The following is a 17,862-nucleotide window of genomic DNA, read 5'->3' on the forward strand; positions in this document are numbered from 1 at the left end:
TTCAAATGATGGATATATGATAGTGAACCAAAAAAAGGATCAAATATCTGTTCTCGCAGAGCTCACATTCTAGTAGTGAGTGAAACAAAACAATAAGCACAAGCAAGTAAGTATACACTATTTTGGCTGGGTACAATTGTATGTTTCTATAGTCCCAGCTACTTGGGAAGCAGAAAGATGGCTTGAGCCCTGGAGTTCTGGGCTAGATTGCTAAATTTATATTGGATCATAAGGGATTCTTCCAATTAGGGAAATAAATCAATGTTATGTAAGTGATGATATTTGAGTTGGCCTTGGTAGGAACTTTATGGGTGAAGATTTATGGAAAGGACTAACCCAGATCAAAAGAAGAATGTGAGCAAAAGCTGAAAAATGCATGCTACCTTCAGTAAATGTAGTCAGTAATTTATAATAGAGACAAGCAGGGTCCAACTGTGGCAGTCTTTGAATGCCACATTATTACCTGGACTTCATTCTGTATTCCATGGTATCTATGATTAGGAGTATACAGAGAATTGTGCTTTAAAAAAAAAATCTTTTTGAGCTGGTGCATTGGAGCCCACATGTAATACCAGTAACTGGAGAGGCTTAAAGACCCTGTCTCAAAAATGAAATGGATTGGGGATGGAGCTCACTGGCAAAGCTCCCCTGGGTTCAATCCCAGTACTGAAAAAAGGAAAAAATTACCTTTTTGGAACTGGGGGTGTAGCTCCATTGTGGAACATTAGTCTATTATGTGTTTGATCCATAGCACTGAAAAAAAGCACTTTTTGGGCTGAGCATGTAGCTCAGTGATAGAGCTTAGCAAGGCCTACCAAGTGTTAGCATACACAAGATCCTGGGTTACTAACAGAGAAAATTACAAGAGGGGTGGTGAGAAACAGGGTTGGGAGGAGAAGATGGCAAGTGCCATTTAGATATCCTTAGGACTTATACCAGTGAAGTCTCAGCCTTTCCATAGTCGTAACTGTTAAGTCTGGGATTAAAGTGTCTTTCCTCTACTCCTCTTTCTGACTCTCCTGAAAAAAAAAAAAGAGACCATAATTGAGTTTTGAACTTACATGACTTAAGTCCATTTCCCACAACTCTCAAGAAGAGGAAGTAATGGGCTGGGACTGTAGCTCAGTGGCAGAGCTGTGTGAGGGACTGGGTTTGATCCTTAGCACCAAATACAAATAAGCAAATAAAATTATTTTTAAAAAAGAGGAGCTGGGGTTGTGGATCAGTGGTAGAGCACTTGCATAACATGTGTGAGGTACTGGATTCGATTCTTAGTACCACATAAAAATAAATAAAAATAAATTTCATCCACAACACACACACACACACACACACACACTCTCTCTCTCTCTCTCTCTCTCTCTCTCTCTCTCTCTCTCTATATATATATATATATATATATATATATATATTGGGGGAGGGGAGGAAAGGAACCAGCTGCAATGTTCCTAAACAGCATATTCTTTTTATTTTTTAAAATATTTATTTATGTATGTATCTTTAGTTTTAGGTGGATACATTAGTTTGTTTTTATGTGGTGCGGAGGATCAAACCCAGCACCTCATGCATCCTATGCGAGCACTCCACCTCTAAGCCACCACTCCAGCCCCATAAATTCATTTTGTAAAAGAAGCAATATCTGCTATCAGACAAACAGTAACATAACATTTAAATATATAATGCCCTGAGTGGAGAAATTGAACTCGAGGTCCTATCCTGGCTCTATGCTACCAGGTTATTGAAGGAGAAACTTTTTAAGAAGATATTTTTAAAAGTTTACTTAATTATTTTTATGCGGTGCTGAGAATCGAACCCAGTGCCTCACACAGGCTAGGCAAGAGCGCTACCACTGAACCACAATCCTAGCCCTGAGAAAATTTTTTTACTCTTCACATTCTTGAGACAAGCTTGTTAATTACACCATAGTAACAAGACATGATGGCTTTTTCCTGTAAGCAATACCATGATTATGCATGGCATTTATGCAACATTCTTCATAAGAGCAAAGTTGTTGGACGAAAGTTTAAACCGGAGCCGGAGGCATGCGCACCTGTACTCCCCGTGACCTGGGAGGCTGAGGTAGGAAAATCGCAAGCTCCAGGCTAGCTCAGGAATTTAGCAAGGCCCCAGGCAATTTAGTGAGACCATTAATGCCCCCCGCCCTCCAACCACCACCACCACCACCACCACCACCACCACCACGAAATAAAAAGGACTGAGGCTGTAGCTCAATGGTTAAATGCCTTGGGTTCAATCCTCCGAACAACAATAGAAGCTTAAACCCATAGCTTCCAGAACTAGCGTTTTGTGACAGGGAATTGCTATATGGGGGCGCTACATATCCTGGCCTAGGGCTACGTGCAGAAGCCAAACTCCGTTTCCCGGCGACTTTTGGCGCGGTGAGAGGCCAGACGGGATGAGCTGTGCTTCTGCGTGGGACCAGCCTTCTTATTGGTGCGCAATCCAAAGGATCGTGTAAACTCGCGGGTGATTGGACGGATTCTTGAACGCTCAGTGGCTCCGTGGTGTTCCCTGATTTGACTTGTTTTTCAGTTGAGTTCTCACGCGCCGGCTTAGTGTGTGGTGAGTCTGGGGGTTTCGGGTTTAGGAGGAAGGGGGTTTAGATAGGAGGCTTTGAGAAGAAGACCCAGTGAGGAAGAAGTTAACTGTGGAAGCAGTGCGGAAGGGAGGAACAGGATCCTGGAACCTGAGGATACTTAGACGAGCTGGGGGCCGGAAACGCAAAGTTAGTATCTGCAAAGGAGAGACCCGGGGCTCGGCCGCCCTGGGGAGCTGCGGCAGCGAGGGTCAAGGACGGGATGAAGTGAAGAAAGGAATTTTGATTTGTACGTACCGGAGATGGGTTCCGGTATTCCCTCACCCCATGCTAGTCCAAATCTGTTTCCTCATTTGTAAAATAAGGAAAAGTAAAACTACCTAACAGAGTTGTGGTGGGAGTAAATAAAATAGTAAGTTTCGGGTTGGGGGGTGTAGTGTTAAGAGTGCGCGAGGCCCTGGTTGGATCCCCAGCACTGCAAATAATAAAAGATACATATACAAAAACTCCGGTGATTTTTTTTTTTAATTTTAGTTGTAGTTGAACACAATACCTTTATTTTACTTATTTTTATGTGGCGCTGAGGATCGAACCCAGCGCCTTGCACGTGCTAGGCAAACAGTCTACCGCTGAGCCACCCCAGTGTTTGTTTGGGTTTGTTTGTTTGTTTTTAAGAATTTCAAGTTAATTTATTTTTCAGTTAGAACATTCTGGATGGAGAAAGTCAGAAAAGAATGAGGGGATAGTATTTAAAATGAATTTTCCAGGATGATCTTAAGTTCGAGGCTACCCTCCACAACTTAGTAATAGTAAGACCCTAAGCAACTTAGTGAGACCGTGTCTCAAAAAATAAAAAGGGATGGAAATGGAGCATAGTGGTAGACTACACCTGGGTTCAATCCCCTTACCAAGTACAAAAAAAAAAAAAAAAAAGGTTCAGAGGACCTATACAGGGGTGGGTAGAACAGTTAAACTGTTGTAGTGGTCCTGGTAAGAATGTTTTGAGATTCTAATCAGGTGAAGTGGTGCAGGTGAAGTGGTGCACTTAGCAACTCAGGAGGCTGAGGCAGGAGGATCAAAAGGCCAGCCTGGGCAATTTAGTGAGACCCTGTCTCAAAATAAAAAGAGGGTTGGGGTTTTGGCTCAGTGGTAGGCACTTGTCTACCACATGTGAGGCACTAGGTTCAATCCTTAGCACCATATAAAAATAAATAAAGGTACTGTGTCCATCTACAACTAAAAAAAAGTATTAAAAAAATAAATAGCCAGGATTGGTGGCAAGTTCAAAGCCAGCCTCAGCAAAAGCAAGACGCTAAGCAACTCAATGAGACCCTGTCAGTAAATAAAATACAAAATAGGGCTGGGGATGTGGCAAAAAGCCCCTGGGTTCAGTACACAGCACTGGAATGTAAAAAAGAATATCTTGATGGTCTGACTTAGCATGGTCACTGTAAAGATAAAATATACAAAATTTTCTTTTTTATTTGTACACAGGGATTGAACCCAAGGGCACTTAACCACTGAGCCACATTCCCATCCCTTTTTTTTTTTTTGAGACAAGGTTTCACTAAGTTGTTTAGGGCCTGGCTAAATTTCTGAGGCTGGCTTTGAACTTGTGATCCTCCTGCCTCAGCCTCTCCAGTTGCCCAGAAAAATATACAAAATTTTCATATGGTTCTATGGGAGGTTCAAGATAAGTAGTGACTATGTGAAGTAGCATGAACCTACAGTCCCAGGTACTGACAGGTACTTAGGAGAATTGCTTGAGCCCAAGAGTTTGTGATTGGTTTAAGCAACGTAGCAAGACCCCTTCTCAAAAAGAAAGAAAGAAAGAAAAATAATCAAGTGATGAATTTAAATTGCCAAACCCAGGTTGTTTGGAAATGCTGAATTAGTAACTAATGGGAAAGTCAGAAGGGGCATGATTGGGTGGAAAAGGTTTGGGAAATATGAGCTGAGTGATTTCTGCTTTTAGTTCTTTTTTTAAGCTCTAATGGGAAATATAGGTGAAAATCTCCAGAACATAATTGAGAATTCAAATCAGGAGTTTGAAAGAGATGTCATTTATTCATATTCAACAGGTAGTTGTGAATTATTTGCCAAGTCAGATTTATATATTTATTTTTCAGTCTGGGGATTGAACACAGGGACATTCTAACTCTGAGCCACGTCCCCAGCCCTTGTTTAAAAATTTAAAAAAAAAAAAATTTTTTTAGGCTCTGCTGGGAATTACATCCAGGACCTTGTATATGTTAGACAAGTGCTCTACTACTGAGCTACACCCACAGCCCTTTATTAATTTTACTTTGAGACAGGGTCTCACTAAGATGTTGAGGCCTGCCTTGAACTTGCAATCTTCCTTGGCCTCCAGAGTAGCTGGGATTATAGATAATGTACCTGTGTCCTGGACCAAGTCAGATTTTAGATGATAGAGAAAAAAGCAGTAGAAATAATGATGTCCTTCAAGAAATGGATGGAGAAATGGTAAATTAAAAAAAAAAAAAAAACACTTAAAGACAGAATTATTTGAAGCAAGGGAGTAAAATTTTCAGTAATAGTAGGCTGCTTTGAGTTCTCATGTGTCAAACATGGTGCTCAACCCTTTTATTTGCTGTTTCATTTAATCCTTACCCTACCTGTGACATGCAGCTGAGGTTTAGAGATGATCACGTGCCTCCGATACATAACTAATAAGGGGCAAAGTTTTCCTCAAACCTAAGTCTGGGGTCTGGGTATATAGCTCTGTTGGTAGAGTGCTTGCTGCAAATGCACTAGGGCCCTGGATTCAATCACCAGCACCACAAAAAAAAAAAACAACAACAACAACAAAAAACTCTAAGTCTGATTTCAGGGCCCATCCTTGCAATAACAAAGCCATATTTTTAGAAAAGGTATTCAGCGCTTTCAAATAAACAACTTCTTAGCAAGACCCTGTATTCAAAATAAAAAGGGCTGGGGTGGCTCGGTGATTAAGTGCCCCTGGGTTCTCTAGTTCCAATAAATACATACATACATACAAAAGATATCTCCCATAATCCTACCATACCAATTCAATAACTTTTTATTTTCTGGATTTTTTGAGGGGTGGGGGTACCAGGGATTGAACACAGGGGCACTTGACACTGAGCCACATCCCCAGCCCTATCTTATATTTTATTTAGAGACAGGGTCTTACTGGGCTGCTTAGCGCCTCATTTTTCCTGAGGCTGGCTTTGAACTCGAGATCCTCTTGCCTCAGTCTGCCAAACCACTGGGATTACAGATATGCACCACCATGCCTGGTTTTCCTGGATTATTTTTTGACAGGAGGCAAATCAACCCAATTTGGAGAGGTTGGTGGAAAGAGATGTGTTTAAAGGAAATTAATTAATCATTTCTATTTATTTATTTATTTTTCATGGTACTAGAGATTGAATCCAAGGATGCTTTACCACTGAGCTATATTATAGCCCTTTTTTATTTTTTATTTTGAGATAGGGTCTCAGTAAATTGTTGAGGCTGGCTTTGAATTTGTAATCCTTCTGTCTCAGCCTCCCAAGCACCTGGGAATACAGGTGTGTACCACTGTGCCTGATGGGTTTTTGTTTTTTGACTTGTACTTTAAAGAATCCCTAGAACTACTGTGTTGAGAATATACTACAAGCCAGGCACAGTGGCATGTACCTGTAATCCCAGTAGTTTGGGAGACTGAGGTAGGAGGATCACAAGTTTGAAGACTGCCTCAACAATTTAGCAAAGCCCTAAGCAACTCAGTGAGACCCTGCCTCTAAATAAAAAATAAAAAGGGCTGGAAAAGTAGTTCACTGATACAGCACTTACCTAGTATGTGTGAGGGCCTTGGTTTGATCCCCAGTGTCACCAGAAAAAAGAAAGAAAACTTTTCTGCATCTCCCTTATGTAATTTCAGTGAGAGGATTGTAGGGTTTTTGTTTTTTTGTTTTTTGTTTTCCACTACTGCCAGTAACATTGATAGTAAGGGGACTTTGTGTTTTTGTTTCTTTTCCCCAGTTCTGGGGATTGAATCCAGGGGCACTCTACCTCTGAGCTACATCCTCGTCCCTTTTTATTTTGAGACAGGGTCTCCCTAAATTGCCCACACTAGCTTCGAGCTTGTCTTAGCCTCCTGAGTAGCGTGCATTATAGGTATGTGCCTCCATGCCTGGCGAGGAGACTTTTCTTGCTATCTCCCAAATATTCAATATCATTCTGATTTTATTTGAAAATAATAATAAGGAAGAGTACTTTATGATACTTCAAAATGCATGAAATTTTAGGAGTTGGAATTACTTTAAAGAATACTACATTTAAAAGCATCACATTCTCTTTAGGAGGCAAATATAATGTTGGAGAGAGGACCAACCTCCATATCCTATAGTATTCTTAATGTCTTCTAATCATGAATTTTTGTGTATTTCATAGGTGTGAATAAGACAGCATGAACTTTACCCCGACACACAGCCCTGTCTGCAGAAAGTAAGATATTTACTTATTTTTGAATTGTTAAAATAAGAATTCAAGACTTCCATAGCCTTAATCCAAGTTAGTATAGGACCTAGAAGGTTTTGGAAATGTACTTCCTAAATTTCAGTTTGAGCTATATTATAGATCTCATTTCACTATTTTGTTCAGAATTTAGATTTAAAAACCTTTTATCTGGTAATACCAGAACTCATTTAGTGTGAGAGAGCTAGGCACATTGCTAGTAGATCCTGAATGACAGGGAACAACCAGTATATAAACATGGAACTTCTAATTCTGGTTCTGCCACCAATTTGCTATATGCCACATCATCGTCATCTTGGTGCGATAGCTCCCATCTCAGGAGTACCTTTTAGTTCAATTAACCTATTTCCGGGAGTTGTTATTAGGCAACCACCTTTGAAGATATGAAACATTAAGTAAAATAGTATTTCTGTTTCAAGCCCCCCAACCCCTTTTGTGGTGTTACTGTGGATCTAACTCAAGGCCTTGTGCTTACCAAATATACGCTGTGTCTGCCATTGAGCTATAACTCCAGCCCCCCAAAACTTCAGTGGTTGAGAAGATATTAGGTATTTTATTCATGAAGTTGAGTGGTTTTTGTTTGTTTGTTTGTTTGTTTGTTAAGAAGGATTGAATCCAGGGACTCAGGTGCATGTCTTTACCACTAAGCTACACTTACACCCCCAGCCAAGAATAAATGTCAATGTCTATTGTATGTGCTTTCGTACTTAGATGTGAACATGTATATTAACGACATTTCATTAACTATATAATTGTAGGCTTCTGATATAAAGTTTATTCACTCTGATGTGCACTTTGTTGTAAATTACAGACAATCAAATTGGATTGATTTTCAAATGAGTGTTTTTCTTCTGTACCATTTGTTTTCTAACTTTCATTGTATAGCTTAAGTCTCTTGTTTGCTAAAAACAAATAAACAAAAACTTCTTGGACATTCATATTATCTAGTCTTAATCTGCACAATTCAAGTCTCAGATGCTAGTTTAGTTATTTTTTGTGAGTGGGTTTTTTTTTGGTTTGTTTTTTTTTTTTGGTTTTCGGTGCTGGTGATTGAACCCTAGGATGCTTAACCACAAAGCCACATCAGCCCTTTTTCTTTTTTATTTTGAAACAGTCTCACTAAGTTGCTTAGGGCCTTGCTAAGTTGCTGAGACTGGTCTCGAACTTGAGATCCTCCTGCCTCATCCTCCCAAGCTGTTGTGATTACAGGCAAGTACCACTACACCTGGCTCAGGCTCAGGCTAGAGTTTAGGATCTATGTGGTTGTTCCTGTTGCTGTATGTCTTAATGAATCTTTTGGTAGGCAGTGGTACTGGAATTGAATGCCAGGGTGCTCTACAACTGACCTACATCCCAGTCTCTTTTTATTTTTATTTGAGACAGGGGTCTCACTGAGTTGCTTAGGGCTTCGCCAAGTTGCTGAGGCTGACCTCAAATTTGTGATCCTCCTACCTCAGCCTCCTGAGTCTCTGAGATTACAGGGATGTACCATCGTGTCCAAATATCTTGATAAATTTCTAATTGTTACTAGGTGGTCTTTCTTTTTTTTTTTTTTTTTTTTTTGGTACCAAGGATTGAACTCAGGGCTGCTTAACCACTGAACCATATCCCCAGACCGCTTTATTCTTTATTTTTGAAACAGGCCCTTGTTAAGTTGCTCAGGGCCTCTATAAGTTGTTGAGGCTGGTTTTGAACTTGCAGTCCTCGTGCCTCAGCTTCCCAAGCCACTGGGATTATAGACATGCACCACTGCACCTGGTCATTAGGTGTTTTTATAATTTTATATTCCATTTTTAAGTGATTTTTTAATAAATATATATATTTAGTTGTAAATGGATCTTTTATTTTTTTATATGTGGTGCTGAGGATTGAACCCAGGGCCTCACACATGCCAGGAAAGCTCTGTACCACTGAGCCATAACCCCAGCCCTCTTTATAGTCTTTAACATCTTTTGAATTTAGCTTTAAACCATTGACACTTAGAAGACATTTATAAGTTTATTCACTAACCACTTTCAATATATATAAAAACCTTAATTGTAAGCACTTTTAGAACACAAGTCCCCTTTTCTTTAAACATTATAAGACTTTATAAATGTTTAGAGAATTTAACAAATACATCCTTTCTAATTTCATAGACCAACAATTGCCTCCAAATACAGTGTTGCTTCTGGCATCAATGGTCCCACCAGGAGGAGTAGAATGGCCGATTCAGTGGAGTCTACTCCCTTGCCTTCAATCAGAGATCGTCTGGCTGTCCTGTGCCCTTCTCAGGAGCTTCTGGAATATTATCAAAAGAAGATGGCTGACTGTGATGAAGAAAATGAGGACCTATTGAAGAAGCTAGAGTTCTACAAAGAAGCCTGTGAAGGACAGGTAAAAGAGAGAGATAATGTCTTCATGTGGTGGTGCAGACCTGTACCTAGTTACTTGGATGGCTGAGGTGGGAGGGTGGCTGGAGCCTTTACATTTGACTACTCTGACTACTCTTTAACTTTGTTGTTCATTCGATAGCTGCTGGTGCTCTTTTTTTTTTTTTTTTTTAAGTGCTTGGAGAACCTTGTGCCCTCCATAGTTTTCTTAACTTTTCAGTTTTCTAAGTGCTGCATATCAGCTTCTGACATGTCCTTCTCTTCTAACCTAAATCTTGTCATGCATTATTTCCATAGTAACTGTACCACCTACAATTGTGCGATTATTCTTTTGCTCCACCTGCATAGTGAAACCCAACTGCACCTTAATCCATTTCTCTGCAACCTATTCTCCTGGAGCAGGATTTCTCAACTTTGGCATTACTGACATCTGGCCTGGATATTTCTTTGTCCTGGGGGAGGCTGTTCTTTGTCCAGTAGGATATTTAGTGTGTTCCCTGGCCTCTATCCACTAGATATCAGTAGCATAATTTCCTTAGTTGTGACAATCAAGAATGTCTATAGCCACATGTGGTGGTACATGCCTGTGACCCCAGCAACTTGCAAGGATGAGGCCAGAGGATTGCAAGTTTGAGACCAGCCTGGGTAACTTAGCAAAAGCTGTCTCAAAATAAAAAATAAAAAAGGACAATTGGGCACATGGCCTGTAATCCCAGCAGCTTGGGAGACTAAGGCAGGAGGATTGTTGAATTCAAAGCCAGCCTCAGCAATTTAGTGAGGCCCTAAGCAACTTAGTGAGACCCTGTCTATAAATAAAATATTTAAAAGGGCTGGGAATGTGGCTCTGTGATTAAAGTGCCCCTGGGTTCAATCCTTAGTACCAAATAATAATAATAAAATTATTAAAAGGGTTAGGGATGTATCACAGTGGTAAAATGTTTGCCTAGCATGTGTGAGGCCCTGAGTTCAATCCCAAAGTTCTGTACGGAAAGGAAAAAAAGGATGTCTCCAGACATTGCCAAATATTTCTGGGGCAGGGGTTGGGCAGTGGAGGTGAAGGTATATGTGCAGAATCCCTCTTGATTGAGAACCATTGTTCTAGAAAGGTCACTCAGCATTACAGAATGAGTTGATGGTAAACGAATTCAGCTGTACCTCAATCATCATACAGAAGTTTCCTTACCCATCTCTCTCTTTCTCCTCTCCCTCACATCTGTGCCATACCTTTACTACTCTCCTGTAGCCTACAACTTGTCTTAGCCTTCTTCCCCCAACAGGTAATTTACTTTCTAGTTCCTGGAGGAATACTAATTTTCATACATGAACTACCTTCTTGCCCGTCTACATAGCTAAAGACATCTAATTCTGTCTTGCCTTTTCTGTTGTTGCAGTGCTGGGGATTAAGTTCAGGACCTCACATATGCTGGGCAACTGCTGTAACCACTGAACCATATCCCTAACCCCATGTCTTATTCTTCAGGAATAAGCATCTTTACCTATTCAAGTTTGCTTAACATGAACTTTTTCTCCTCAGTGTATAAACACACTCAAGTCTTTCCCAACCCAAAAGGGAAAAAAAAAAAGCCCTTCTTGACTTGTGCTTCCCCCTCTGGCTACTCTTTTTATCTAGATGGCTGTTTTTTCCCAACAACACTTAGAGTATTTTCACTTTTCCTCTCAGTGACTCCTTCGCTGCATCTTCATCTCTATCCTCATAAGTCCACTCAAATTTTTCTTTCTGTGTTCTCCAGCTAACTATTTGCCAAACTCTTCTCTTTTTGACTTTGCAATATTTGTCACTATTGACCTATCCTTTCCTAAAATTCCCTTCCTGTCTTGATTTCTGTCGTTTTTCCTTCTTGGTTGCTACCTAGCCTCTCTGATCAGGTTTTGTTTTGTTTTTTCAGTCTCTGTCAACAACTCCTCTTCCTTAGTCTTAAATGTCAAATTTCCTACTATATGTGATCCTATTTAATCCATGCATTATGCTACTATAGTGATGATACCCAGATTCAATTTTCTCCTGAGCCCAAGTAAAAATATCCATATCTGAACTGACTTTCCTTTTTGTATACTACCCATCCCCCATACATATATACCATATATTTCCCCTCTCTCCATACCTTATCCCTTAACTTTTTCTTTATTTTGATTCTTAGTAAATGGTTTCATTGCCTACAGTTCTGCTCATCCCCACTCCATCAAGTTCTGTGAATTCTGCTTCTAAAATATTACTTAATCCATTCCCATATCTCCATCACTATTGCCAGAGTGGTAGTTCAGACCCTCATAGTTCAATTGAGCTATATATTATAATATTTTTGCCAGTATCTCAGCCTCTCCAACCTGCACCATGCTTTTCACTCTAGCAGTGTGAAATACTATAGTTATCCAAACATGTGAGACTTTTTTGGTGTGTGTGGGAGGGGCACATAACTGTCACTTTTATCAAATACATATATATTTATAATGCTAGATTTTTTTTTTTTAATAGTCAGAATTGAGCCAAATGCCATAAGCAGGCCACAGTATGACTTAGGGTTGGGTGTGTGCTCCATGGGGGTGGTGAGCATTTTCTATTTCCTCCCTTGCATGGTTATATCTAGCATGCCCTGACAGATCAACCATGTCCTCAGTTTTGGAAGAGCTACAGGAAGTTACAGAAGAGATGACTATGTTGTGGGAAAAGGTTAGAGAAACATGATGCCCTAAGAGCTGGAACATATAAGACAGAATCAAGAATATGATGCAGTAGAAATCACAGAAAAAGCAAAATGTCTTTTTTTTTTTTTTTTGGCCATGTGTGGGGGGCGTTGAATCCAGGTGTCCTTTACCACTGATCTATATCCCAGGTCTTTGTATTTTTTATTTTGAAACAGGGTCTCACTAAGTTTCTTAGGGCCTCACTAAGTTGCTGAGGCTAGTCTTAGACTTGGGATCCTCTTGCCTCAGTCTCCTGAGTCACTACGATCACAGAAGTGTGTCAGTGCACCTAGCTAGCAGAATCCCTTGGCAAGGAAAAGTCAGCCATGGTTGCTTCCATTATAACAGGATGTATAGTGAAGATCAGTTACTTGTGAATGGGATCAGGCAAATATGTTCCTGAAAATCTACATTACCATAACTGAAGCAAATCTGCACTGAGAATGAGCTGATATATTTCACAGAGAGATCATTTGATCTTTTGCTAAACAGTCTAAATGGGATCTGCCTTGCCCGCCCGCCATCAAACGACCCGGCCTGGAGGCGAGAGGGGGCCCAGCCGCCCATCTGCCCGCCCATCTGCCCGCCCATCTGCCCGGTGACCCAACCCGGAGGAGGGGCCCAGCCGCCCGTCAGTCCAACCAGGAGGTAGGGCAGGCGTGGGGCGTGGGGGTGCAGACCGGAGGAGGCACAAAACGCAGAAGCTTGGCTTGCAGGACACCAGACCGAGCTCTGGACAAACATAAGGTCTCCCCAACACCCCCCACCTCATCAAACACGTGAGAAAAACAGATGGAACTCATCTTGGAAAATCCCACCAACCCTTAAAACCCATCAACTGGTGGGCGTGGCTACCAGCTCAGTTCTGCGACGGATCAGGCACCTGGTTTCCATCTCAGAGACTAAAACTAGAGAGGCTACAGGTGGAAGCTCAAATCCTCTCACACTGGCTACTTCCACCACCCTGAACGCAGAGACTCAAGCTAGGAATAGGCAACGCCACCTACTGGAAGAAAAAAAAATAAGAGTTATGAGAGACTTTTTAAATTTTTTTTTCTTTTCTCTTACTTTCTTTTTCCCTCTCTCTTTTTTCTCTTTCTTTCCTTGTTATTTTTTTCTTTCCTTCTTACTCCCTCTATGCCACTTTCAACCTCCTAAATTTTACTAACTATAAGTAGGTATCTAAATACAGATAGGAGTTTGAATCTATACATTCCTGTATAAATTACCCGTCTATTGGTTAGAGCTCTCCAAAGTTACTAAGTTAGATTAACCCCATACCCTCACTCTTTTCCCCCTAAACATAGCATCCTACACCTGAAATTCAGTTTTCTTCATGCTACCAGAAATGGTATGCCTTTTATAAAACTAATGACTATATTTTTTAAATGATTATTGAAGCCAACATCGGTAGACTTAGAGGCTATCTATAATTGTATTAATAATGAAAACTTGTGCTTAGATGATGTACTATTGATATTGGGAACTGTTAACATTGTCTTTCTCCATAAAAGAGAGACTTTGGAACTATACAAGAGCAATATAAATATATAGGGGGAAAATCAATAACACAACAGTTTCACAAAGCTGGAAAGAAACGTGAGCAGTATGAAAAGATAAGAAAAGAAAGGACCACAAACAATGCAGGTCAATTCAACATTAGAAGAGGTAATATCTGCAGCAGATGGAATGTCAGATAAAGAGTTCAGGATATACATGCTACAGATGATCTGGAGTCTCAAAGAAGACATTAGACATCAAAATCAGACAATGAAAGATCACTTTGACAATGAATTACATAAACAAATCCAAGAAGCAAAAGATAACTCTACAGGGAGATAGAGGGTATATTTAAAAAAAAAAAAAAAAAAAAAAACCAGAAATTCTGGAAATGAAGGAAACAATAAACCAAATTAAAAACTCAAATGAGAGTATTACCAGCAGAGTAGAACACTTAGAAGATAGAACATCAGACAATGGAGACAAAGTATTTCAACTTGAAAAGAACATAGACAGCTCAGCGAGACTGTTAAGAAACCATGAGCAGAACATCCAAGAAATATGGGATAACATAAAGAGACCAAACTTAAGAGTTATTGGGATACAGGAAGGTATAGAGGTCCAAACCAAAGGAATGAGCAATCTGTTCAATGAAATAATACTAGAAAACTTCCCAGACTTGAAGAATGAAACAGAATCCCAAATCCTAGAAGCCTACAGGACGCCGAATGTGCAAAATCACAAGAGATCCACACCAAGACACATTATAATGAAGATGCCTAACAGAGAGAATAAGGAGAGAATTTTAAAAGCTACAAGAGAAAGGAAGCAGATTATATTTAGGGGTAAACCAATCAGGTTAACGGCTGAGCTCTCAACACAGACTCTGAAAGCTAGAAGATCCTGGAACAATATATTTCAAATGCTGAAAGAAAATGGGTTCCAACCAAGAATCGTGTATCCAGCGAAATAAAGCTTCGGGATTGAAGATGAAATTAAAACCTTCCACGATAAACAAAAGTTAAAAGAATTTGCAGCTAGAAATCCAGCGCTTCAAAACATCCTTGGCAAAACATTACATGAAGAAGAAATGAAAAATAACAATGAAAACCAACAGTGGGAGGTAGTACAGTAAAGGAAAAACTAATCAAAGAGGAAAAACAAATGTTAAGTAACAAAGATAAACAAATATGGATGGAAGTACAAACCATATCTCAATAGTAACCCTAAATGTTAATGGCTTAAACTCACCAGTCAAGAGACATAGGCTAGTAGAATGGATTAAAAAAAAAAAAAAAAAAGATCCAACAATATGCTGCCTACAGGAGACTCATCTGATAGGAAAAGACATACATAGACTGAAGGTGAAGGGTTGGGGAAAATCATACCACTCACATGGGCCTTGGAAGCAAGCAGTAGTGTCCATACTCATATCAAATAAAATAGACTTTAAGCCAAAGTTAATCAAAAGGGATAAAGAAGGACACTACATACTGCTCAAGGGAACCATACACCAACAAGACATAACAATCATTAATATATATGCCCCAAACAATGGTGCAACTATGTTCATCAAACAAACTCTTCTCAAGTTCAAGAGTCAAATAGACCACAATACAATAATTATGGGTGACTTCAATACACCTCTCTCACCACTGGACAAATCTTCCAAACAAAAGTTGAATAAAGAAACTATAGAAATCAATAATACAATTAATAACTTAGACTTAATTGACATATGTAGAATATACCACCCAACATCAAGCGGTTACACTTTTTTCTCAGCAGCACATGGATCCTTCTCAAAAATTGACCATATATTATGTCACAGGGCAACTCTTAGAAATTATAAAGGAGTAGAGATAATACCATGCATCTTATCTGATCATAATGGAATGAAACTGAAAATCAACGCTAAAAGAAGGAAGGAAAATCCCTATATCATTTAGAGAATGAACAATATGTTACTGAATGATCAATGGGTTACAGAAGACATCAAGGAGGGAATTAAAAAATTCTTAGAGATAAATGAAAACACAGACACGACATATCGGAATCTATGGGACACAATGAAAGCAGTTCTAAGAGGAAAATTCATTGTTTGGAGTTCGTTCCTCAAAAAAAGAAAAAACCAACAAATAAATGATCTCACACTTCATCTCAAAACCCTAGAAAAAGAAGAGCAAAACAACAGCAAAAGTAGTAGAAGACAAGAAATAATTAAAATCAGAGCTGAAATCAATGAAATTGAAACAAAAGAAACAATAGACAAAATTGACAAAACTAAAAGTTGGTTCTTTGAAAAAATAAATAAGATCAACAGACCCTTAGCCATGCTAAAGAAGAGAAGGAGAGAACTCAAATTGCTAGCATATGGGATGAAAAAGGCAATATCTCAACAGACACTACAGAAATACAGAAGATCATTAGAAATTATTTTGAAACCTTATACTCCAATAAAATAGAAGATAGTGAAGACATCGATAAATTTCATATGATCTGCCCAGTCAGGAGGATATACACAACTTAAACAGACCAATATCAATTGAGGAAATAGAAGAAGCCATCAAAAGACTACCAACCAAGAAAAGCCCAGGACTGGATGGGTATACAGCAGAGTTTTACAAAACCTTTAAAGAAGAGCTAATACCAATACTTTTCAAGCTGTTTCAGGAAATTGAAAAAGAAGGAGCACTTCCAAATTCATTCTACGAGGCCAACATCACCCTGATTCTTAAACCAGACAAAGACATTTCAAAGAAAGAAAACCACAGACCAATATCTCTAATGAACTTAGATGCAAAAATCCTCAATAATATTCTGGCAAATCGGATACAAAAACATTAAAAAGATTGCGCATCATGATCAAGTAGGATTCATCCCTGGGATGCAAGGCTGGTTCAATATACGGAAATCGATAAATGTTATTCACCACATCAATAGACTTAAAGGTAAGAACCATATGATCATCTCGATAGATGCAGAAAAAGCATTCGACAAAGTGCAGCATCCCTTTATGTTCAAAACGCTAGAAAACCTAGGGATAATGGGAACATACCTCAACATTGTAAAAGCTATTTATGCTAAGCCTCAGGCTAGCATCATTCTAAACGGAAAAAAATTGAATGCATTCCCCCTAAAATCTGGAACAAGACAGGGATGCCCTCTCTCACCATTTCTATTCAACATAGTTCTCGAAACACTGGCCAGAGCAATTAGACAGACGAAAGAAATTAAAGGCATAAAGATAGAAAAAGAAGAACTTAAATTATCACTATTTGCAGATGACATGATCCTATACCTAGCAGACGCAAAAGGTTCTACCGAGAAACTTCTAGAGCTAGTAAATGAATTTAGCAAAGTGGCAGGATATAAAATCAACACACATAAATTAAAGGTGTTCCTGTATATCAGTGACAAATCCTCTGAAATGGAAATGAGAACAACCACCCCATTCACAATATCCTCAAAAAAAAAAAAATACTTGGGAACAACAAAAGAGGTGAAAGAACTATACAAAGAAAACTACAAAACACTAAAGAGAGAAATAGAAGAAGACCTTAGAAGATGGAAAGATATACCTTGTTCATGGATAGGCAGAACTAACATCATTAAAATGGCCATATTACCAAAAGTACTCTATAGGTTTAATGCAATGCTAATCAAAATCCCAACGGCATCCCTAGATTAGCAAAAGCAATTCTAAGCAGGAAGAGTGAAACTGGCGGTATAGCGATACCAGATTTTAAACTATACTACAGAGCAATAGTAACAAAAACAGCATGGTACTGGTACCAAAACAGGCGGGTAGACCAATGGTACAGAATAGAGGACACAGACCAATCCACAAAATTACAACTACCTTATATTAGACAAAGGTGCTAAAAGCATGCAATGGAGAAAGGATAGCATCTTCAACAAATGGTGCTGGGAGAACTGGAAATCCATATGCAACAAAATGAAACTGAATCCCTTTCTCTCACCATGCACAAAAGTTAACTCAAAATGGATCAAGGAGCTAGGGATCAAACCAGAAACTCTGCGTCTGATAGAAGAAAAAGTTGGCTCTAATCTCCATCTCGTGGGGTCGGGCTCCAAATTTCTTAATAGGACATCTATAGCACAAGAGTTAAAATCAAGAATCAAGGGGCTGGGGATGTCGCTCAAGCAGTAGCGCGCTCGCCTGGCATGCGTGCGGCCCAGGTTCGATCCTCAGCACCACATACA

The 17,862-nt window shown here is 39.4% G+C and overlaps 1 protein-coding gene across 11 annotated transcripts in view; it reads left to right on the forward strand.

Annotated features, from left to right (window-relative positions):
- The window catches only part of Ccdc77 (coiled-coil domain containing 77), a 51,438-nt gene that overhangs the window by 11,053 nt on the left and 22,523 nt on the right, over nucleotides 1-17,862 (forward strand). For 3 of the 11 annotated variants that reach the window (XM_046459906.2, XM_046459913.2, XM_046459916.2), the window contains exons 1-4: nucleotides 2,488-2,583; nucleotides 6,977-7,030; nucleotides 9,199-9,436; nucleotides 12,628-12,783. In XM_046459906.2, the coding sequence (XP_046315862.1) occupies nucleotides 6,993-7,030; nucleotides 9,199-9,436; nucleotides 12,628-12,783 (432 nt within the window). In that variant the 5' untranslated portion in view covers nucleotides 2,488-2,583; nucleotides 6,977-6,992. Of the gene's footprint in view, nucleotides 1-2,487; nucleotides 2,584-2,607; nucleotides 2,747-2,827; nucleotides 2,847-6,976; nucleotides 7,031-9,198; nucleotides 9,437-12,627; nucleotides 12,784-17,862 lie in introns of those variants that run through there. The other 8 variants (XM_046459914.2, XM_046459915.2, XM_046459909.2 and 5 more) reach the window with 7 other exon arrangements.

This window comes from Marmota monax, unplaced genomic scaffold (assembly GCF_021218885.2).
Source record: "Marmota monax isolate L192 unplaced genomic scaffold, Marmota_monax_Labrador192_F-V1.1 WCK01_AAM20220418_F8-fsc00163, whole genome shotgun sequence".
Classification (NCBI taxonomy): Eukaryota; Metazoa; Chordata; class Mammalia; order Rodentia; family Sciuridae; genus Marmota; species Marmota monax.